Source organism: Hemisphaericaspora subhashii (assembly GCF_019202705.1).
Source record: "Hemisphaericaspora subhashii strain CBS 10753 chromosome Unknown scaffold83, whole genome shotgun sequence".
Classification (NCBI taxonomy): domain Eukaryota; kingdom Fungi; phylum Ascomycota; class Pichiomycetes; order Serinales; family Debaryomycetaceae; genus Hemisphaericaspora; species Hemisphaericaspora subhashii.
The window spans coordinates 279-22247 of NW_026057219.1; the positions used below are offsets into that span (position 1 = coordinate 279).

A 21969-nucleotide genomic window follows, 5' to 3' on the forward strand; every position below is an offset into this window, starting at 1 on the left:
CAGTAGACTTCCGAATGATATTCAAGTTCATCGGACGCCGTCATGAAAAATTTGATGGGATCTATGTTCAAGACTTCTAAGAATGGATTGATGATTTGAATCCATTGCTTTGAATCCATTGCTTTGGGTTAATATCAACAATGGATAATATACTGAAGCAACGGTACAAACCAGCCTACCATGGTCGGCAAGATCAATTTCTGATCTGTGCTAAGGCTGTTGAATTCATCTAATGAGAGTTTAGTTGTCAATGTAGATCTTCTTCCAAACTCTACCACGAATGCTCAGTTTCTACGTTGCCAAGGGGGATGTTTACTAAGGATTGTAATGGTACTGAACTAGATTTGATGAGTACTATTCAATGTGCTAGAAAAGGAACATGCAGAATCTATACTCTTATAAAATAGGCAAATAAAGGGGGATGGGAGATCTCAATTCTTTCTAAATCTCGTTCGTTTGAGGTACAATCCAAGTTTCTACTGAATTTTTGAGAATTGCAATCATTATTTGTACAAAGGAAGGCACAAAGTAAAGCTTTATTTATTCATCTAGCCTTCTGTAAGACACCAATTAATAGCAGTATAATAAAAGTTAGTCGGGAAAATAGAAGTTATGGAGCGATGTTCAATTAAATAATATACAGTGCACCTTCTGGGGGGAAATATCTCTAAGAAAGACTGAATATATTTGGCAGGTTTTCATTTTGAGACGAATATAAACATTTATAAATATCATTACATGAAACCTGGCTAGATTCGGTCCCTGACTTGGGTCAGAGAAACAAGATTCGAAAGCAAATCATAATGTTGATATCAAAAATCTACATATTCTATTTCTATTCTTACTTACTAATGAAAGTCTAATTTTCTCCTCCAACCCCGGCAACGAATGTCAAAGACCAAGTTCTTGACATTCCATTATCAATAAGTGCAGGATTCCAGTCGTTTCTCGAAAACCATTTCCAGGAAGACTTGGGATCGAATAAGGCTCTATTAAGCATCAAAATTCCTTTCCAACCATCTGGAATTCTATCAATTATCTGGTTCAACTTCTGATCCCACTCTTCTTTGACAAATTTGGGATGTCTAATAAAAGATGATATTGGTGTAATTGGCAACATATGAATTCCATGAATCCATTCATCTCCAATAGTTCCTCTGCCAAAGTAAGTTGCAAAATCGATCTTATTTTCAAAAGAAATCCCAGCGACTTTATTCCCAATAAAGTTGCGAGGTTGAATTAAATTATCATCACAATATAACATGTACATGTTCATGGATCGCTTCATTATTGCGATCATCAAATTAGCCCTTCGTTCCATGTACGTATCACCAATAACGTTAGCGTATAACTTCATCCCATATGCGAAGTTATAATCTTCAGATGATGACTCCTCGTCTTTACCATCTCCTGAAGGAAAGATTCCATGTGCAAATGAATGACCATGGAACCAATCGAAGGATCTGAATTGGGGGAAATAAGCATCTAATTCTGGATTCGCTGTATCTCGTAAAAGTGTGTTTGCATAATTGAAAACAAGGTTATTATTAGAAAAAAGCCATTCTCTATCAATGTGACTGATCAAAGCAATGGCATGAATATGATAACCATAATGAAAATGGTGATCATTATAATTAGAATTCCCAAAATCTGCCCCAGGATCAGCTGAAGAAATTAAACCTTTCCATGTTGTATCATATACTAATGGGAATTTCTGCTGATTATTAGCAAATATTTCAATAGCTTGTTTCACTTTTGGTAATATCTGGTCCGTTAGTTGTTTATTTTGTAATACAAAATGGCAAACATATGCTATGTAAGCATATTTGGCTAAAATTTTTCCCGATGTATACATAGAATCGATATTGGCCATTCCAACTACGTCATCTCTAACTTCATTTGTAGCTGCTTCTGCAATCAATTTCTTTGCATCACTGGAATATTTTGCCTGGGTGCAAAAACTTGTCCATGGCTCCCACAATATTTTATTTGGTAGATCCTCTTCCATCTCTAGTTCGTTGGTTTTATATGCCTTCATTATTCCTTTTGTTGGAGAATCTAAAGTTAGACCAGTAAATGCTTCATTGAGAGAATCAACTAGTGATTCTTGATGATGAGGGAGACACCATACAAGACCTTTTCTGGATTTGGATTCTCCTTTCATGTTATAGATGAATTTATAACGGGCAACATCATCTTTTGCTGCAGCTGCTAGGTCGGCACTTTCCTGATAAATACCAGCTGTGTCATCATAATGGTTCGATAATCCTCTTGCAATTTGAATTATTGCATTTCCCACTCTATCTCCAACTATTATATTGGGATTTTTTAATTCCAATTCAATGTTACCAGTAACATATATGGACCAAGTTACTTGGTTGTATAGTATTGCTGAATACTTTGTCGCATTCCCAACTTTATTTAATCTCTTCCACTCTTGAATTCCAACTGAAGACCCAATTACAGGTTTCATATTTTCATAAATAGATGTTATAAATCCCATTCCTTGAACTAAAGGTAATTTCATTTTCCCATCACTTGTTTTATTTGTAATTTCAGCAGTAATGGAGAGTTTCTTATGATCAGACAAAGTTAGCTTTATATTTTCTCGATTGATATTCTCTCCAGATAGAACAAAAGACTTGATCCTTGGAGGGTTGAAATAATATTGTGCTGTTTTAGCATTGGGATCAGGTCCAAAGACTCTTTGTGAAGCATCTGTATGATTGAAAGCAATTCCTGCAAGTTGACCAGGATCAATTGTAAGCCAGAGTGAGTATGGTAAAGTCCAAATTGGAAATGTTTGGTCTCCCAATGCTAAATTGTTGGAAAAGTTGTTAGTTTGAATCGGCTGGCTATTTTCTCCATGTGAACATCCATTTGGTTTTTGGTGGTGTTGGATTCTGGGGAATATAGAAGGTGGTTCTCCTTTCGAAATGGGATGAGAAAAAATGTCTTCAAAATCGGACATCTTAGTAGAGGGTATCTCTTGGTTGGAATTGCCCAATTGCAAATTTCTGAATACTTTCTTCAACGTTTTCAATGTCATTAAATTTGGTGAAGATGAGATTGTCTGCTGCAACCACAAACGAACGAGAGAACTGAAATTTTCGTCGCAGAATTACTCCTGACGAATACAAATAAAATATTTGTAACTCCCATTGAGACTCCCATTGAAAAAAAAAAGAGTCTGGATGACAGTCCGTCGAAGTCATACCTCGTATTCTCTTTGTTGCAATATCCTTTATCACTGAAGACCCGTGGCTGTTGTTTTCATTGGGAATCATGTTCTTGAATGAAAGTGTAGCGGTTGCCTGATTAGGATAAAATTCCGTTCCCTGAGGAAATTCCGCGTTTACAAAAACTATAAATCCTCTTTTGATTTCTATCTTTCTTTCTAAAATGATTAACATAGAACCCAAAGATGCAATTTCTTAAATCGTTAGTGTTAGCTACTACTATGGTATTGACAAGTGCCAATGAAACAAGTGATCCCAAGTTAGTCGAAATATGGGGTGATCTTTGGCCATTCCAAGGAATCAATACATTTGCTCATTTAGATCATTTTTCCTGTTTAGTTGATAAGACGATTCCCTTTGATGTTGGTATCATTGGTGTTCCATTTGACACTGCAGTGTCATATAGACCTGGTGCTAGATTTGGCCCTCGAGCAATTAGAGCTGCTTCCCAGCGTCAAACTAGTTTACGTGGATTTAATCCTCGAGCAATGTTCAATCCATATGATTCTTGGGCCAAAGTTGTTGATTGTGGTGATTTGCCAGTTACTCCAATGGATAATTCTCTTGCATTTAGACAAATGAATGCTGGGTTTGAAGAATTACTTTTAAGGAGACAATCTACTAGTGAAAATAAGGTCCCTCCAAGATTTGTTTTATTGGGTGGAGATCATTCTATTTTACTCCCACATATCCGAGCATTAAATAAAGTATATGGTCCAGTCAATATAATTCATTTTGATGCTCATTTGGATACTTGGAGTCCAGATAAATATCCTTCGTATTGGCATTCTGAACAAAGTGAATTGAATCATGGTTCCATGTTATGGAAAGCTCATGAAGAAGGATTAACTACAAAGACAAACATTCATGCTGGTATTCGTACCAAACTTTCCGGATTAATTGATTTGGAAGATGATGATTCTCAAGATTTTATTCGTATTGAAGCTGATGACATTTGGTTGAAGGGTCCTGAATATGTGATCAAGAAAATCTTGGATGTTGTACCTAAAGATACGCCAAGTTATATCTCGGTTGATATTGATGTGTTAGATCCAGGATTTGCTAGTGGAACTGGTACCCAAGAACCAGGGGGGTGGTTACCTCGTGAGTTAATTCATATTTTAAGAGGAATTGAAGAGTTAACAATTGTTGGTGCTGATATTGTAGAAGTAGCTCCGGCATATGATTATGCGGAAGTTACTGCAACAAATGGGGCACAGGTTGCCTACGAAATACTCACGAGTATGGTAAAGAAAGGAGCTATTGATCCTAGTGTAGTTAAGATAATTCATACATTTGAACAGTAAATATTTTTTATATGAAAATGTTTAATAGAACACAATATCCTTCTTTATTTTTATTTATCTAAAACAAATGAAATGTTTAATAAAACAGAATATCCTTCTTTATTTTTATTTATCTAAAACAAATGAAATGTAAAATATATATACTTTAATGATAAGCCATTTAATTCTATTACTAATAAACCGGCAATTACCTAAATATAAAATTGAAAATTAAAAGAACCAAATTAATACGAATATGTGAAAAATATGATAATGATTGAAAACTTATTACTTAAATAAGTAAAGCAATACCGGCAGCAAGAACACCGGCGGCACCCATGTTGTAACTGTTGATCATACCTCCGGCATGACTGGTTGTGGTGTTGGTAGTTCCATTAGTAACGTTGGTTTCTCTTCTATGAAGTTCAACTGCATCGGTTGGTTGAACGAAAACTGTGGTAGTTAATGGTGGTTTGGTGTGGTCGAATCTACCCCATTGACGAGTTTCAGTAGTTTCAGATCTTGGGGTATGGTCGAATCTTCCCCATTGACGAGTTTCAGTAGTTTGTGGTCTTGGGGTGTGGTCGAATCTTCCCCATTGACGAGTTTCAGTGGTTTCAGATCTTGGAGTGTGGTCGAATCTACCCCATTGACGAGTTTCAGTAGTTTCGGATCTTGGAGTGTGATCAAATCTACCCCATTGACGAGTTTCAGTGGTTTGAGGTCTTGGAGTGTGGTTGAATTTTCCCCATACGTGGGTTTGGGTAGTACCAGTAACAGTAACAGTGACGACTTCTCTGGTTTCTTCTTCAGCAGCAGAGGCTAAAGCAACAGTGGAAGCTAATCCAATAGCAACAGTTGATAACTTCATATTTTTTGTGTGTGTATCGTATTGGGTTGTTTTACAGAAAAAGAACAGATTCAAAAAAAAAAAATGATGAGTGAATTGGTTCTTTTTTATTTTTCATTTTAGTTGGGAACTATTCCATAGCTTGCGGTATTTAAAATGAAAAAAAAAAAAAATTAAGATGAATTAACATCCAAACTTCAATAATAAATTGGGACATTTCTTTTTTTTTAAAGCCGCCATCATTATTTTAACATACAAGAATGTAAACACACACACACATCTCTATCATGTCATTTAGTCACGTTTTTTTCATTTCGGAGATGCTCCTTTGAAATATTTGGAATATCTCATCGAAACTATCTGGTGTCTGTATTTATTAGAAGCTGTTTAACTTAATCATCCACTTAAATGCCTTTCCCCAAATAAATGTGACACTAACTCCATGTGGGATTTTTGTCTATTGTGTGGGAGTGAGTGGTGAAACGGATTGATTGTACCAATTCGGAAAGATGTTAAGCGTTTTTTTTTCTTGTTTACTTTATTTTTCATTTTAGTTTTGTGTCGCTATTCATTCCCAAAATGTATTATCGGTTACTTCGGCCAGAAATTATATTTTGTTCGATATTGCACGACCCTGTAAAGTTTATGTCAGGCAACTCGGCAGCATGAATGATGCTGTATGGACCTTGGGTTAATGAAAGGAACTGGTTGAGGCTGTTCTAGAAGCCATAAACAAAAGAAAAAGCATGCCCTGACTATAGATAAGAAAGGTGCTTTCTTTGGTTGAATTGTGATTTTTCGTAGCCATTAGCAACCTGATCCCTTCTTTTTTGCAACACCACCTTAGATCACCAGTGGTACATGGAGGATATTTGACAGGGAACTGATACAAAGGGGAATGGAATTAAGATCATATCTGAGTTTCCAATCCCGCGTTGTATAGAATATGTGATCACCAACATGAAGGTCACTGTCTTCTTCAATTTTGTGATTGTGGCTTTCAAATAACCAGCAGTTATTTATTGTTTGTCTCTTTTTGATATTAAAGTAATCCTTGAACCTTTGAGACTGGTCACCTTGTTGGATCTTTTCTAGTCTGGTGTCCTCGTTATCCTGTCTTTTTCTGTGTTGAAAATGGTTTGTATGTTAAACAACGTTTTAACCTTTTAATGTGAAAGTTTTGCAAAATTGTTGCAAAAGTTTTCACAAAGAATAGTGAGTAACTAATAATGAAATACTAAACCTCAATATCAATCAATCAGTCAATCGAATTGAAAGCGCAAAAGCTAGATAGTTTTAAGCAAGTATTAATGGATACCTTTCTATTGTTAACAATGTAAAGCACTTGACTTCTAATAAAGACGAACCTTCTAACTCGCTTTTTTTTTGCAGCAACTGTTTTTTTTCTTCTATCTATTAGGAAAACTATATAATTAGAGATAACTATACAGAAGAACCTTCTCTTATTGAGTTACCCCAAAAGAGTGCAAATTGTTCAAAAATAGCAACTTGGAGTAACGCTATAATAAGCTATTATCTATTAAACTTACAATCAAATCCTTATAAAAAATGTCATGTTCGTGAATATGTATTAAAAGATGTGTATAAAATGGGAAGAAAGATATAAACTAAAAAATGCAGAGAATCCGAGAATAAAATTCAATAAAAACAGATAATAACAGAGAAATGCCAGAGGAAATATAAAGGGGGAAAATTTGGAGGGACTGTAGTAAATGGAACTTGAAATCCTTTATAAATATAGAATAAACACAAAAAGCAGAATCAAAAAATCAAAACATTTGGTTTGCTCCTTTCTTTCTTTAAAATTGGAAGTTTTGTTGTTGAGATTGATCAAGACCGAAACCAAATGAATTTCCATAAGCTTGAGGTGCAACCCCTTCATCATCAATTTGATCATCTTCTTCTGAAAAGTAAGTTTCAATAATCTTATAAGCTTTTTCATAAATCTTTTCATTTGGATTACTTTGACATTCAAAGATTTTTTCCATACCATTAGCTTCTTCAATAAATAAAGCATTTTCATTTACACTAAGACCACGAGCTTCTTTATCCATTTCACCCATTTTCAAAATATTTTCCAAAGAATCTAAAGTAACTTCAATAATTTTAGAATCTGCAACAGCTAATAAATCACATAAAGGTTTTATACAACCTTGACTAACTAAATAACGAATTTGATCAGGTTTGGTTAATCCACCAGATGATGCATTAGAAATTGCCCAACATGCTTCTTTTTTAGTTTTATAATCACCACTAATCAATAATCTAATAACTTGAGGGATTAAATTGGCATCAATAACTGCTTGAATTTGATCGGTAGTACCAGCAGTAATATTAGAAATAGTCCAACAAGCTTCTTTTCTGATTGTTTCTTTTGGTGAATTTAATAATGGACCTAACGCATTTAATACCCCAGCATTAATAACAATTTGAGTTTGTAAGTCACTACCAGTAACAATATTACCAATTGCTCTTAAGGCAGGGGTTTGTACTAAGGTAGATTCATGAGCTAATAATTCAACAAGACGATGAGGAATACGAGCATCAATGACTGCTTGGATAGCTTCAGAGGTACCATCAGATAAATAAGATACTGCCCAACAAGCATCAACTAAAGTTTCTGAATCAACTGAATAAATTAATTTAGCTAAAGTTGGAATAGCTTGTGAAACGATATCCCAATTTGGTGGAGGTGATTTACCTCTACATAAATTAGATAATGTCCAAGTTGCAGTTCTAATCAAAGACATTTTAGTTGAATTGAATAAATTTAATACTGGTTCCATTGCATTACAACCTAAAACATAATCTCTAGAATCAGAAGAATCACCAGCAACATTACCAAGAGCCCAAATTGCTTGTTCTTTAACTTCAAGGGATTGAGAATATAATAATTGAACAAATAAAGGAACGGCATTTGCTTCTATCACTACTCTAGTTTGAATTGAATTACCAGATGCAATATTAGTTAAAGCCCAAGCTGCTTCTAATTGTAACATATCTGGATGATCATCTTTCATAAATTCAACCAATGTTGGAATAACACCAGATTCAATTACTAAATCAATTGGAGGATTATGTTCACGAGATAAGATTTGACGGAATTTAACAGTAGCACCTAATTGACTATCAAAATCAGGTGCTTGAATCATTTCAATCATTTTTGGTAATTCTTGTTTTAATTTATTATAAAATTGACTATCATCATTATTAATTTGCATTGGATATTGATCTTCATCTTCAGATTCATTACCTCCATCATTTTGATAGTTTCTTCTTTTAGCTAATACTTCTTCTCTTTTTTGTTTTCTCAAGTCAACTTGATGAGTTTCTCTTCTTCTTCTTAATTCATCACTTTGAAAACGACCTCTATTTTTGAAAGTAGTACGACGATATTCAGGTACAAATCTATTAGTGGCATCAGCATCCATTGTAACTTCTCAGGTAGCTTATATATAAATAAATAGAAAATGAAGTGAATGTGATTGAAGATGATGTTATTAAAAAAAAAAAGATGTTAAGTTAACGAGAATTAAAAAAAAAAATCATTTGAATGTGGTGGAAGTAGTTTTATTTTATTTTTAGTGCTAAAATTTTTTTTTTTGCTCTTAACTATGTACTGTATAAAAATCTTAGGGCAGGGCAGTTACTGGAAATCTCTTCTCGTAGTTGCTCATTCACTCTCACTGTATTGACTTTTTTTTTTCAGTGTAAATATCTAACTCTATGTCCATCTATCTTTCATCTATAAGTTGAACAGTACACGTAACCCAGAAATATGTTAATAACGAGATATGGATTAAGATTGAATAATAAGACATTTATTCGTCCATTTTCAATTACATCTATTATTAAATCTCATAAAGGATCATTTAGAACTAGTGAAGATCAAATAGATACTAATGATATTACTACTGATAATAATCCTTATTCTCCAACATTATATGATGATAAAGTATTTGTATTAAAACCCAATAACTTCTTTAAGACTCAATTACCTGATAATTATCGATTATCTTATCTGCCATTATATGAATCACCTGGTGCAAAATATATATCATTATTAAAAAGATTAACAATATCATTTGGAGTATTAGGAATTTATGGAGCTAAACTATTCTTTCAATCAGATTCATTTGATGATTTATATGGTTATATTGTAATGGCTACAACTTCATTACCTGCAATTCTTGTTCAATATAAAACAAGAGATTATGTTACAAGAATTTTTAGATTATATGATAAGAATAAACCTCAAACTTTAGAAAATTTAGTTAATAATGAACAATTAATCATGGAGAAATTAAATATACTTGGTGGTACTACTTTTAATGAATTATTAACCATTTCGAATAATAAAAGTTTGAAATTATCTCCATCTAAGTATAGATTATTAAAACCTTATTCAACTTGGGAAGAAATTGATCCTGAAACTAAAAGAAAGAGGAAATATTTCGTGGTTGATAATATCGGAGGTATAAAAATGGATAGAGTTTGGGGTATAATAGAAAAGAATAGTGGAATTAATAATGGTAGATCTGATTATTAGATACATTCATATGGGTTTACTTTGGCGGCGACTATTTGTCGCATATTGCTGATGAAAAACGACAATTCACGAGAAATACGACAAATCGACCCCATCCAACGGCATTTTTTTCTTTCTGCTAAGAAAAAAAAAGAAATTTTCAATCGCTAAAATGTTACCTTCGGAATAATTTTGAAGTACAAAAAAATAACCCACTAACGCCTCTTGTACATATACGAACAGAATTTCATAATTAGTAACCTTATTCAACGTAAAACTTTAAAAGCAAATAACTAATCATTACCCCTTTCTTTCTTTTCTATAAGAACAGTACCATCCAGATTAATCATGACCGAGGTAGCAACTACACCTGATATTGTGATAAAAGAACCAACCCCAACCGATATCGACGACTCATTGGAAGAACAAGCACCATTAGAGAAAACCTTATCGATGTTAGATGTTGAAGATGAAACTGATCAAAATACAAAATTAAACGCATTATTATATCATACAAGCGAAGATTCAGTTGAATTATATAAATTACAAAATAATTCATCTGATTTATTAGGTAGGCTTTATTATGATGATTATGATTCCGAGTCCATTATTTCCCCACTATCATCGGGACAAGTTACTCCACTATCACCAGTTCCATCAGGTACGATGCCTTTGTCAATACCGAGTTTAGATTTGGTATATATTACTAATGCAGCTGCATCATCAAGATCATCATCACAAACTAGATTACCAAGTCAACAATCCCGACCTGGATTACCTCGATTACAATCATTTGAACGAGGAATATCGTTTGATATTCCTGATGTTAAATCAAAAAAATCATTAATTGTTAAAGTAAAACATCCACAATTCAAATTTAGAAGAAATAATAAAACATTTTTAGTAGGATTTAATGATGATTTTGAATCTTCAAAAGCTATTGAATGGTTATTTGATGAAATGGTTATTCATGGAGATACTGTTGTTATATTTCAAGTTTTAAATGAAAAATATCATCAAGAAATTGATAAAGTAAAAGCTAACTTAAATTTAGAAAATTTTGAACAATTAAATTGTCATAATAAGAAAGTTTCTATAATATTTGAAACTGTAATTGGTAAAGCTCAAAAGAAATTGAAAAAGGCAATTGATGAATATTCACCTTCTGTAATGATTATTGGTACTCATGAAGGTAATAAGGATCATCATCATCGTACAATATTAAAATCTTCATTATCAAAACATTTCTTAGAATGTGCATTAGTTCCAGTTATTGTTGTTAAACCTTCTTATACTTATATTGAAGAATTAAAAGCACCAATTGATTCAGAATTATATTTTCAAAATTGGATGAAGAATATTAGCGAACAATGTTATAATCATTTATCAGAACAACAACATCATCATCGTAAAGGAATAAGTCGAATTTTAAGTCCTTCACCTTCAAGATCATCTTCATATAAAGATTTAGTAAGTGAAGAAAGAGGTAGAAAACAACATGATACGCCTTCTTCTTCGTTGGCAATACGATCACCATCACGTGAAGGTAGATCAAGATCAACTTCAAAATCAAGAGGATTTGCCAGTTTTTTTATGGGACATTAAAGAAAACAATAGGATTTAATATTAGCCTAATCTGGAGTTGCACTGGGGAAAAAAAAGACCACCTACCCCTTCCCCCCTTTAAGTAATTATAATTTTTTTTCACTTGCTTTCATCTTCTTTTACTTCATTTACTTCTTGTTTATATATTTTAATTATGAATTGACTTTATAGAGTATTAATATTAAAATAAACGAAAATGACAATTGTAAAAGTATCTAGAAGAAAACATCAACATAAAAGAAGACAAGTTGGTAATCCAATTATTGCCATTATAGATTTAATATCATTATTAATTGGAAGTTATGGAATTTATATGAATATAATGAAAACTCAATTACCTGAATATTTTGCTAATGCAGGACATTGGCAATTCTTAACTAATTTAGCATTAGTGTATTCATTAATTGTGTTTTTATTAGGTTTCATTGCTCATTTGATTAAATCAAATTGGTTATTTGAATTAAAGAATAATTTTCATCCAATTGGTTTAGCCCTTGAAACAATTGTTACAATTATATATTGGCCATTAAGACTTTTCTTTTTACCTTTGTTAGCTCATGATCCTGATGTATTTCATTTACCATTGCTGACAGATTTATCTATTCATTTAATGCCGGTTATATCTTTATTAATTGATTATTTAATATTTATGCCTCGATGGAAAATTAAGAATCATACTGCCGCTATTCTTGTTGTTAATTTAACAGTTATGTATTGGTATTTATTAGAATATTTGGTTGATATTGAAAATGGTGCTAAATATCCTTATGCATTTATGGATGTTGATAGTGTTTATCATAGAATGATTATCTTTAGTGTTATTGCTTTGATAGCATTCTTACAATTCTTATTCTTAAGAAAAGTTTATGATTGGATAGTGGAAACAACTGAAGAAATTGACTCAGCGATTGATCGAAAATTCCCCGAGAAAGATGATTAGATAAGTGTTTATATCTTGTTAGCGCTACGTAAACTTTGTAATGCAGCATTATTGATTAATCTAAATCTCAGACTTCCAATTGGATTACCACCATACCATCTTGTAACTATAACTAACCTGTTAATTACATTATGTTTAATTAATACATCTTCAAGTAATTTTATTCCTGCTCCTTTCTCTCCATTATCTCGATATCCTTGGTTTATATTTATAACAGTTCCATCATTCAAGTATTCACCAGTACGCCAGGCTATTATATGAGGATGACTGGCATTTTTAGAAATTGATTTATATTGTAATAAGAATTGAGTTAAAATATTATCAATTTGTGATGAATCAATTAATTCAACATTTCTTGCTTGAAATTTTGATTTTTTATTGATTAAAATATCTGACGAATACCAGTTGGTTATGTTAGTACGATTAGATGTGGATAGATATCTGGTAGGGTGTACTCTAGGAATCAATCGTAGCATAATAGTTAAGTTATTCTCATGTAAATAAATTCCGGTATATAAAACACACTGAAAATTTTATATTGTATTTTGTTAATTGGTTCTCTAAGCAACAGAAAAAAAATTTTCAGATTGATTAATAAAATCATCAATAGACAGATATAGACTGAGAGACAGAGATATTGGAAGGAATATATATATATAACAGGGAATATATAAAATGATTTACTTAAAGACTTTATTAAATGTTATTGATAATTCAGGTGCACAAGTAGTGGAATGTATCAAAGTATTAGGTCATAGACCAAGAGGATTTGCCCAAATTGGTGATCATATTACAGTAGTTGTTAAACAAGCTAAATCAGCTACGTCAGAAGCACAATCTACCAATAGAGTGAAGAGAAGTGATATATGTCGTGCAGTTGTTGTTAGAACCAGAGCTCCATTAAGAAGACCCGATGGTTCTGTTGTTAGATTTGATGATAATGCATGTGTTTTAATAAATAAAAATGGTGATCCATTAGGTACAAGAATTTCATCAGTAGTAGCAAAAGAATTAAGAGATTTACAATATAATAAAATTGTATCACTTGCTCCAAAGACATTCTAGAGTACTGTTAACATATATATATTACCCTTGTACATACTAATACTAATATCATTATAAGTTGTTAAATGAATTAATTGTATTTTTCAATTGAAGTGAATACTCTTTGTTAATTGAAGGAATATCTTGTTGTAAATCAATTGTTGAATTAATAATTTCATTAAAATAATTAGAAAGTTGTGGCAATCGTATATTATTCTTTAAATCTTCTTTAACATCTATTAGATTGTTATTAATACTACTCACCCCTTTAAATTCATTTAATAAATAAGAAAGCTTCTCCTGTATTTCATTGAATGTATCTTCTTTTTCAACTGTCGATATCTGCCTATTTAATAAATCATGTAAATGCTGTGAATTCTTATTAATTAAATAATTGGTATCATTAATTAATTGTTGTATTTCCTGTAATTGTAGTTCAATTGTTGATGTTTGTTGATTATTACCTTCTCCCATACTTCTTCTATTGTTAAACATATTTATTGTTTGTTTAAATGCCATAGAAATGGGCTTTCCTTTTGACTCTGTCTAGCTTTGTCTCTCTGTGTCTCTCCTCATTTCACCCACGCGCTATTTTTTTGTTACCAAACTGACTCATAGAATTCTGTTGTAAATTTTTCAATTGAAATTTTTTTTCTTCATTCATTTTTACTTCTTACAACCCATCACTTTACCCAACTTGTCCAAAATGTCTGAACAAATTGCAGATAAAGTTGAACAGTTATCCTTACAAAAGGATGCTGCTGCTGCACCAGATGCCGCCGCTGCCAAGCAACAACAACCAAAACAAAAACAAAATAAAAAGGATAAGAAAGCTGCTGCTCCATCTAAAAATCCTTTATTTTTAGACCCTCAACCAACCTTTATTGATGATCGTGTAAAATTATTCGAAGAATTAAAAGCAAAATACGATGAAGAAATTGCCAAAAAGGAAAGAAAGCCAATTAAAATCACTTTGAAAGATGGTTCAATCAAAGAAGGTATTGCTTATGAAACTTCTCCAATGGATATTGCCACTTCAATTGGTAAATCATTTGCTGAAAGACAAGTTATTTCTAAAGTCAATGGTCAATTATGGGATTTACCAAGAGCTTTAGAAGATGATGTTCAATTAGAATTCTTAGATTTTGAACATCCAGAAGGTAAAGCTGTTTTCTGGCATTCATCAGCTCATATTTTAGGTGAAGCCTGTGAATGTCATTATGGTTGTCATTTATCTCATGGTCCACCAACTGAAGATGGTTTCTTCTATGATATGTCCATTAATGATGGGGAAACTGCTGTTTCTCAAGCTGATTTCTCTAATTTAGAACAAGTTGCTACTAAAGCAATTAAAGAAAAACAAAAGTTTGAAAGATTAGAAATGACCAAAGAAGATTTGTTAAAAATGTTCAATTATAATAAATATAAAGTTAAATTCATTAGTGACAAGATTCCAGATGGTACCTCTACCACTGTTTACAGATGTGGTCCATTAATTGATTTATGTGTGGGTCCACATATCCCTCATTCAGGTAGAATTAAAGCTTTCAAAGTTTTAAAGAATTCTTCATCTTATTTCTTGGGTGATGCTACTAATGATTCTTTACAAAGAGTTTATGGTATTTCTTTCCCTGATAAAAAACTTATGACTGAACATTTGAAATTCTTAGCTGAAGCTGCTGAAAGAGATCATAGAAAAATTGGTAGAGAACAAGAATTATTCATCTTTAATGAAATGTCTCCAGGTTCTGCTATGTGGTTACCTCATGGTGCTAGAATCTACAATACTTTAGTTGATACTTTAAGAACTGAATATCGTTTGAGAGGTTATGAAGAAGTCATTACTCCAAATATGTATTCTACTAAATTATGGGAAACTTCTGGTCATTGGCAAAATTATAAAGAAAATATGTTTGCTTTTGAAGTTGAAAAGGAAACTTTTGGTTTAAAACCAATGAATTGTCCTGGTCATTGTATTCTTTTCAAATCTCGTGAAAGATCTTATCGTGAACTTCCTTGGCGTGTTGCTGATTTTGGTGTGATTCATAGAAATGAATTCTCAGGAGCCCTTTCTGGTTTAACTAGAGTTCGTCGTTTCCAACAAGATGATGCTCATATCTTTTGTACTTCTGATCAAATTGGTACTGAAATTGCTGGTGTTTTTGATTTCTTAAAGAAAGTTTATGGAATTTTTGGATTTGATTTTAAAATGGAATTATCTACCAGACCAGAAAAATTCGTAGGTGATATTGAAACTTGGAATTCTGCTGAAGCTAAATTAGAAGGTGCTTTGAATGAATTCTTGGGTAAAGGTAAATGGGAATTAAACCCAGGAGATGGTGCTTTCTATGGACCAAAGATTGATATTATGATTAGTGATGCCTTAAAGAGATGGTTCCAATGTGCTACTATTCAATTAGATTTCCAATTACCTTCTCGTTTTGAATTAGAATATAAATCAGAAAAGAGTTCTACTGATAGACCAGTTATGATTCATAGAGCTATTTTAGGTTCAGTTGAAAGAATGACTGCTATCTTGACTGAACATTATAAAGGTAAATGGCCATTCTGGTTATCTCCAAGACAAATCTTGATTGTACCAGTTGGACCAAAATATTTTGAATATGCTCAAAAACTTCAAAAGAGATTAAATGATGAACATTTCTTTTATGCTGATGCTGATGTTTCTGGTAATACTTTACCTAAAAAAGTTAGAACTGGTCAAATGTATAAATATAACTTTATTTTCATTGTTGGTGAAGATGAAGAAAGTAGTGAAAGTGTTAATGTTAGAAATAGAGATATTACTGAAGAACAAGGTAAGAATGCTATGATTAAATTTGATGATGTTGTTAAACAATTGCTTAAATTAAGAGATGAAAAGAGAAGTGATAATAAATTGATTTAGAGTTCTTTCGTTATTTACATAGTAATTTATATAATAAATAATATCTTTATACTTTCAACTTTGTACGTTACTCTTCTTTATTGTTGTGCATTCTTAGCTAACCATTCCGTCTGACTCTGACTCTCTCTCTCTCTCCATACAAAAGATGCAATAACAATACAGAAAAAAATTGATTTTCAAATCCCGTTCTAATTATTCATCATTGCTACGGCAACTACAAGATGTCACAACCACCACAAGAGAATCCATTAAAAGAAAGGCTCTCACCTCAACAATTCCAACATACAGTAGAATTCTATGAAGCTGACCAAAAGTTAAATCATGATGATAGAATTGAAATGGCTCAACAATTACGTGATGTCATTACTGGAAGTAGTTACGTATCATATGGTGCAGGATTTGCTATGTCCACACTTCCAACTTTATACTATCAATTCCTCTTGCGTAAACCTATAAATACAAAACGATTCGTTCAAAGACCATTTATTTCATTCTTATTTGGATTATCTGGACTTGTTACTACTAGACAATATGCATTAGAATCTCAATTACGAAACAAAGAGGCAAATATTACAAATCCTAGAATTCAACAAGTTTGGAAAATTTTACGTCCAACTGAAGTTCCATTGTTTTATTTTTATTATATTCAAAGTGCTAAAGATCCAAGTATAATAGCAAAAGACCCTAGGGGTTTTACTAAAGAAATGTTTGAAAATGTCCGTTTTGATCCAGAATTAGCAAAAAGAGCAGCACATAAAGGAAAGGATCCTAGGGGAGAATTGGGAGGAATGGAAGAAAGTCATCCTTCTCATTGGGATGAGCTTAGACAAGAAAGTGGATTGGTAACACCTGCAATACAAAATCAATATGGAGATTCTCCTTTCACTTTTCCCAGAAGGGACGATCGAGAAAATGATGATCCATTCTCATTTGCGGATCAAAATATTTTGAGTCCTGAGTCGGGGTCAAAAGATGACACTTCAAAATCCTCATGGGATGCCATCAGACGAGGTCAAGGTAGGAACTAGGATTAACTTACTAAGTGTAATGGTAACATGATGAACCTTCTGTTATCCTGGTGGATACACTTTGAATTTTGTAAATTCTTGTACATATGTATATATATTTATTATTCTCATAAGGATGATTATCTTTACATATTTCGATTAGTAAAATAAAAGAGAATCAGAGTTCTGACTAGTAAACTTGTTTGGGTGCAAATCAGATCCAATCAGATTTAAAAGTAGCAACTAAAAAAAATATTGACTCGGAGTTTTTTAAATTCATTCAACCTTTTAAAAGGGACCATCCAACCCTGCAAAATGGACTTACTACGGAAAACTTATTCACCAGATCCAATTGACTTCTATGAAGCAGATATCAAATTAACCAAAAATGATCGTATGGAACTTCATCATGAAATTAACAAAATTCTTACAAATGCAGGTGTTGTCTCATTAGGGGTTGGAATTGTGGGATTCACATTACCAAAATTCTATACCCAATATATCTCCCATAAACCAATGGGAGTGTTCCAACCATTAGTATCGATGATTATTGGATCTGCAGCATTGTTGGGTAGTCATAATTATGTATGTAAATCAGAATATGAACGACGAATAGATAATTTGAAGATGTTACAAAATAAAAGAATCACCGAGGTTTGGAAACATATGGATCCCGATAGGTTTGAATTTTATGCTCATTATTATTTGACTAGTGCTCAAAATCCAAAGCTTATATTAAGAGATCCAAGACTTGCTGATCGAAAGTATTCTCAATTTCCACCAATACTGCCGAAACAAGCAGAAGATAAGATAGAGCAGGAGGTGCAAGTACCGGAATTGACATTGCCACAATGGCAAGATACAACAGTGTCACATGCGAAACGTCAGATTGCGGATCCATATTTTGAGATAAGTGGAATGTCACTAGGAGTTGATAATCCAAAATTGATCGATAAGAGCCAATTTAAGAAAGAAAGTTCATCCCTGAACTTCTTAAAAGCTGAAAGTGATTCTTTTCTTACTCCAGAGGAAGAATCAACTAATCAAATGTCTGTATGGGAAAGAATTCGGAATTCTTCTAGATAAGAACTGTCGAAGCGTGATCAAGTGTCAGCTCTGTTTTCAACAAGATAAATTGTGTCGAATTCTAGGTCCTCTGAAAGACGACACGAAAGGCATAAAGAACGAAGTTCCAATCCATTTAGGTCAGTCACCACCCCGTTAACCAATACTGGATAACTTCTATTATGTACATTTGGTGTGCTATTACTTCCTAGCATGTTGAATCGGCGACACTTTTGTGGATACCGACTGTCCTTGAATCTTTTTATACTCTCTGTATATAGAATACTTATGAAGAGAATTGAGACGAAATGATGTTGACGGGTTTTAACTTTCTTTGTTCTATTCGATAAGAAGTTGTAACTTAGAGTATGCCTGGTAAACAGATTTTCTGGTGAAGAAATTACCAAATTTTTTGCAACATTTTTGAAATGACACAATTTTTTACAACCACTTTGTTTCAAAATGGATCATTTTAATCCCTCTTTTGTGGTTTGGATTTGTACTTTTATCAAAGCTTGAGTGTAGAATCATATCCTTATCACTTGTGAATTAAAGAAGTGATCAACACACCGAAGAAATGGATAAATGGCAACAACTTCTTGTTAAGATTTAATTCAAAATTTCAAGAACAACCCGACATCTGAGATAACCAGGTTGTATCCATTAAGTAAATGAAAGTCTGTCATTATAGGGTAATCATTTAAATAAGTTAAACTTCAACTTATAATCACGTCTTTCCTATTTCAAGGATATTACTTGGTAGCGCTATTCCATTTAGGACAACAAACAAAATTGAAACTGACGTGAATTTTTCAACACACTTGGTTGATAGTAGTGGTAATCATTAAGTAATAAAACACAACAGAGATGGACACATTTACAGATTCAGGTGAATTATATAATATAAAGAATCAATTCTATACTAATCAATTCCAAAAAGTAATTAGTTATACTTTAGATCAATTTTCTCCAGAATCACAATTAAAAGTTTTAGAATTTCAAATTAGATCAACCATTGCGTTAGAACAAGATGCTAGTGAATTAATAGAATATGGGAAAGTACAATTTAGTGATGAAGATCAATTATTTGAATTATTGACTGTTTGGAATGATTTGATGACATTTGGAATGGATGACTCAACCTATTTCCAAGATATTCAACAAGCTGAATTTGAATTACAAGCAGTATTAACTGCTATTTATTTAGTTCAATTTGAAAAAGATATCGATCAAGCTATTGACTTTTTAAATTCATATGTTAATGAATCTAAAAATGTTTATGAAATTGAACCATTTTTAATTTTGATGCAATTATATTTAATTAGAGGGAATTATACTTTAAGTGATAAATTATTTAATAATTTGAAAAGATTCCCTGATATTAAAGATAATATTATTTATCAAATCATTGAATCATGGATGTTATCAATTAAGGGTGAATCTGATAATATCAATAATTCATTTTATTTTTATGATGAATTATTATCAACTGGATTAGATGATGATGAATCATGTAAATTTAAAATATTAAGTATCTTATTTGTTTTGACTATTCAATTAAAACATTATCCAGAAGCTCAAGAATTATTAAAACAAATTGATTCACTTAAGGTTAAACCAAATGGTGATTTCATTGCTAATAAAATTACCTTTGAATATTTAACTCAAGGAAATCAAGAATCAATTAATTTGTTATTACAAGAATTAGAAAAGGTTGATCCTGAACATCAATATTTGGTGGACTTACAAGAGAGGAATTCAATCTTTAATGAGATTGTTACCAAGTATCATGTTTAGAATTGTTTTAAGATTGTGTATTGTAATTTTGGCTAATATATAAACAGTATTAATACGAAAACTTTTGCAAGATCTATTCTTCAACTTTAACGATTTCACCATCTTCATTTAATTTTAAACCTTCAGCAATTAATCTTCTTTCAATTTCTTTTAATTCATTTTCACGTTCTAATAATTCTTTTCTTTTATTAATTAAATCTTGATGAACTCTTTCTTCAAATTTCTTTAATCTTTCTTCTTCTAATTTAATTTGTTCTTCTTTCATCATATAATTAGATTCTTCATCTCCTTTAATATCAGGATTTGAAGAGTTTTTATTGGCAGTGGTAGTGGTTGTAGCAGGAGTGGCTCCAGTTGAATCTGATATATATTGGAATTGTTTACCTGATAAAGCTTCAGTTCTGTAATTTTCATAAATTGTTTCATGAGTAATATCTTTAAATTCATTTAAATGAGTAATTAATAATACATTCTTTAATACTGTAAAATCATTTATATCAGGATTTTCAACATTAATTGGAATTGAATGAATTGGATTTAAAATTCTAAATTTTAATTTATCTTCATCTTCATTTGGATTCTCTTTATAATCATTAGCACCAATAATTGCAAATGGAATTAAAGAATTTAAATATTTATTATATTCAATAATTTCATCATCAGTATATTCTTGTTCATATTCATATTCATTAAATTTATAATAATTGATTCCATAATTATTTAAATCTTCTTGAATCAATTGTTTATTTAATTGTAATTCTTGGGGAGTTAATGAATCAGCTTTAGCAATTGTTGGAATAATATTAACCAAATTATTAACATGTAATAAGAATTTGACATCAATTTCAGAAAGTCCATGTCCAGTTGGATTAATCATATAAATAAGAGCATGAATTCTACCATCTTTAAATCTTGGATTACGTTTAACTCTACTTTCTTCTAATAATACTTCATCAAATTGATGTCTTATAAAATCAACAATAATCTTAAAATCTTCACTACAATCAATTGAATTTGCAAAGTTTGGTGTATCAATAATATTTAATGAAATCTTATGACCTTCATTATCTTCTAATTCAACATTTTCATGTCTTAAAGTTAATTTTTTAGTAAAAGGATCTTGAGTTGCAGTCAGTGAAGTTGGAACAATTGGATTACCACCACATAATGTGTTTATTAAAGTAGATCTACCAGATCCACTCTCCCCAATAATCATAATACTAAAATTGATTGATCTTTTAAGAATCTTTCTTTTACGTAATGCAGCTGAAGAAATATCAGCATTATTATCAATCGAATAATTATATGACATTCTGTTATTCTCTATTCTCTATCTATCTCTCTAGCTCGGACTGGTGATACCTTTTGGTGAGTGAGTAACTATGTTTTGTATTATTTTGTCTGTCTGACTTTGATTGACTGACTGTCTGTCTGTCTGTTTGTCTATGTGTTTGGCCAAAAAAAAAATGATTTAGTTGTGGTTCAAAATACACGGACAATTTAACAACAATCTTGAAAAAATAAATTGACGGTGTAAGTTTTTTTGCTTATGCTGTTTAATTCAAGGTAAACTGTAAAAAACATCTGTACACACATAGAGAGAGACGCGCCAATCAAAAAAAAATATTCGTATAAATATGCATTTGAAACAAGAGTGTATTTCTATATTATTACCATTG

The 21969-nt window shown here is 31.6% G+C and overlaps 15 protein-coding genes across 15 annotated transcripts; 9 read left to right on the forward strand and 6 right to left on the reverse strand. All coding sequences in view use genetic code 12, as the record gives it.

The window, feature by feature from the left end:
* Positions 1-859: 859 nt before the first annotated feature.
* Positions 860-3287, reverse strand: ACF2 (Acf2p; the record flags this gene model as incomplete). Its single annotated transcript, XM_049405140.1, has 2 exons — positions 860-3024; positions 3218-3287. The coding sequence occupies 2 exons, from the start codon at positions 3285-3287 to the stop codon at positions 860-862; spliced, it is 2235 nt and encodes a 744-aa protein (XP_049265187.1).
* A 137-nt stretch (positions 3288-3424) lies between these two features.
* On the forward strand, positions 3425-4546 carry J8A68_001484 (uncharacterized protein; the record flags this gene model as incomplete). Its single annotated transcript, XM_049405141.1, has 1 exon — positions 3425-4546. The coding sequence occupies one exon, from the start codon at positions 3425-3427 to the stop codon at positions 4544-4546; it is 1122 nt and encodes a 373-aa protein (XP_049265188.1).
* A 271-nt stretch (positions 4547-4817) lies between these two features.
* Positions 4818-5396, reverse strand: PGA14 (Pga14p; the record flags this gene model as incomplete). Its single annotated transcript, XM_049405142.1, has 1 exon — positions 4818-5396. One exon carries the CDS (start codon positions 5394-5396, stop codon positions 4818-4820), a length of 579 nt encoding a protein of 192 aa, XP_049265189.1.
* A 1799-nt stretch (positions 5397-7195) lies between these two features.
* J8A68_001486 (karyopherin alpha) lies at positions 7196-8827 on the reverse strand (the record flags this gene model as incomplete). Its single annotated transcript, XM_049405143.1, has 1 exon — positions 7196-8827. One exon carries the CDS (start codon positions 8825-8827, stop codon positions 7196-7198), a length of 1632 nt encoding a protein of 543 aa, XP_049265190.1.
* Positions 8828-9174: 347 nt separating this feature from the next.
* J8A68_001487 (uncharacterized protein) lies at positions 9175-9945 on the forward strand (the record flags this gene model as incomplete). The annotated part of the gene is made up of 1 exon (XM_049405145.1): positions 9175-9945. The coding sequence occupies one exon, from the start codon at positions 9175-9177 to the stop codon at positions 9943-9945; it is 771 nt and encodes a 256-aa protein (XP_049265191.1).
* Positions 9946-10272: 327 nt separating this feature from the next.
* J8A68_001488 (uncharacterized protein) lies at positions 10273-11529 on the forward strand (the record flags this gene model as incomplete). Its single annotated transcript, XM_049405146.1, has 1 exon — positions 10273-11529. One exon carries the CDS (start codon positions 10273-10275, stop codon positions 11527-11529), a length of 1257 nt encoding a protein of 418 aa, XP_049265192.1.
* A 196-nt stretch (positions 11530-11725) lies between these two features.
* Positions 11726-12469, forward strand: J8A68_001489 (uncharacterized protein; the record flags this gene model as incomplete). Its single annotated transcript, XM_049405147.1, has 1 exon — positions 11726-12469. The coding sequence occupies one exon, from the start codon at positions 11726-11728 to the stop codon at positions 12467-12469; it is 744 nt and encodes a 247-aa protein (XP_049265193.1).
* An 8-nt stretch (positions 12470-12477) lies between these two features.
* Positions 12478-12945, reverse strand: J8A68_001490 (YigZ family protein; the record flags this gene model as incomplete). The annotated part of the gene is made up of 1 exon (XM_049405148.1): positions 12478-12945. One exon carries the CDS (start codon positions 12943-12945, stop codon positions 12478-12480), a length of 468 nt encoding a protein of 155 aa, XP_049265194.1.
* A 199-nt stretch (positions 12946-13144) lies between these two features.
* Positions 13145-13534, forward strand: J8A68_001491 (mitochondrial 54S ribosomal protein uL14m; the record flags this gene model as incomplete). Its single annotated transcript, XM_049405149.1, has 1 exon — positions 13145-13534. The coding sequence occupies one exon, from the start codon at positions 13145-13147 to the stop codon at positions 13532-13534; it is 390 nt and encodes a 129-aa protein (XP_049265195.1).
* A 51-nt stretch (positions 13535-13585) lies between these two features.
* On the reverse strand, positions 13586-14008 carry J8A68_001492 (uncharacterized protein; the record flags this gene model as incomplete). The annotated part of the gene is made up of 1 exon (XM_049405150.1): positions 13586-14008. The coding sequence occupies one exon, from the start codon at positions 14006-14008 to the stop codon at positions 13586-13588; it is 423 nt and encodes a 140-aa protein (XP_049265196.1).
* Positions 14009-14219: 211 nt separating this feature from the next.
* On the forward strand, positions 14220-16421 carry THS1 (threonine--tRNA ligase; the record flags this gene model as incomplete). Its single annotated transcript, XM_049405151.1, has 1 exon — positions 14220-16421. The coding sequence occupies one exon, from the start codon at positions 14220-14222 to the stop codon at positions 16419-16421; it is 2202 nt and encodes a 733-aa protein (XP_049265197.1).
* Positions 16422-16642: 221 nt separating this feature from the next.
* On the forward strand, positions 16643-17449 carry J8A68_001494 (PUP1 family protein; the record flags this gene model as incomplete). The annotated part of the gene is made up of 1 exon (XM_049405152.1): positions 16643-17449. The coding sequence occupies one exon, from the start codon at positions 16643-16645 to the stop codon at positions 17447-17449; it is 807 nt and encodes a 268-aa protein (XP_049265198.1).
* Positions 17450-17743: 294 nt separating this feature from the next.
* On the forward strand, positions 17744-18514 carry J8A68_001495 (uncharacterized protein; the record flags this gene model as incomplete). Its single annotated transcript, XM_049405153.1, has 1 exon — positions 17744-18514. The coding sequence occupies one exon, from the start codon at positions 17744-17746 to the stop codon at positions 18512-18514; it is 771 nt and encodes a 256-aa protein (XP_049265199.1).
* Positions 18515-19360: 846 nt separating this feature from the next.
* On the forward strand, positions 19361-20290 carry J8A68_001496 (coatomer subunit epsilon; the record flags this gene model as incomplete). The annotated part of the gene is made up of 1 exon (XM_049405154.1): positions 19361-20290. The coding sequence occupies one exon, from the start codon at positions 19361-19363 to the stop codon at positions 20288-20290; it is 930 nt and encodes a 309-aa protein (XP_049265200.1).
* A 73-nt stretch (positions 20291-20363) lies between these two features.
* On the reverse strand, positions 20364-21602 carry CDC11 (septin; the record flags this gene model as incomplete). Its single annotated transcript, XM_049405157.1, has 1 exon — positions 20364-21602. One exon carries the CDS (start codon positions 21600-21602, stop codon positions 20364-20366), a length of 1239 nt encoding a protein of 412 aa, XP_049265201.1.
* Between the last annotated feature and the right edge of the window lie 367 nt (positions 21603-21969).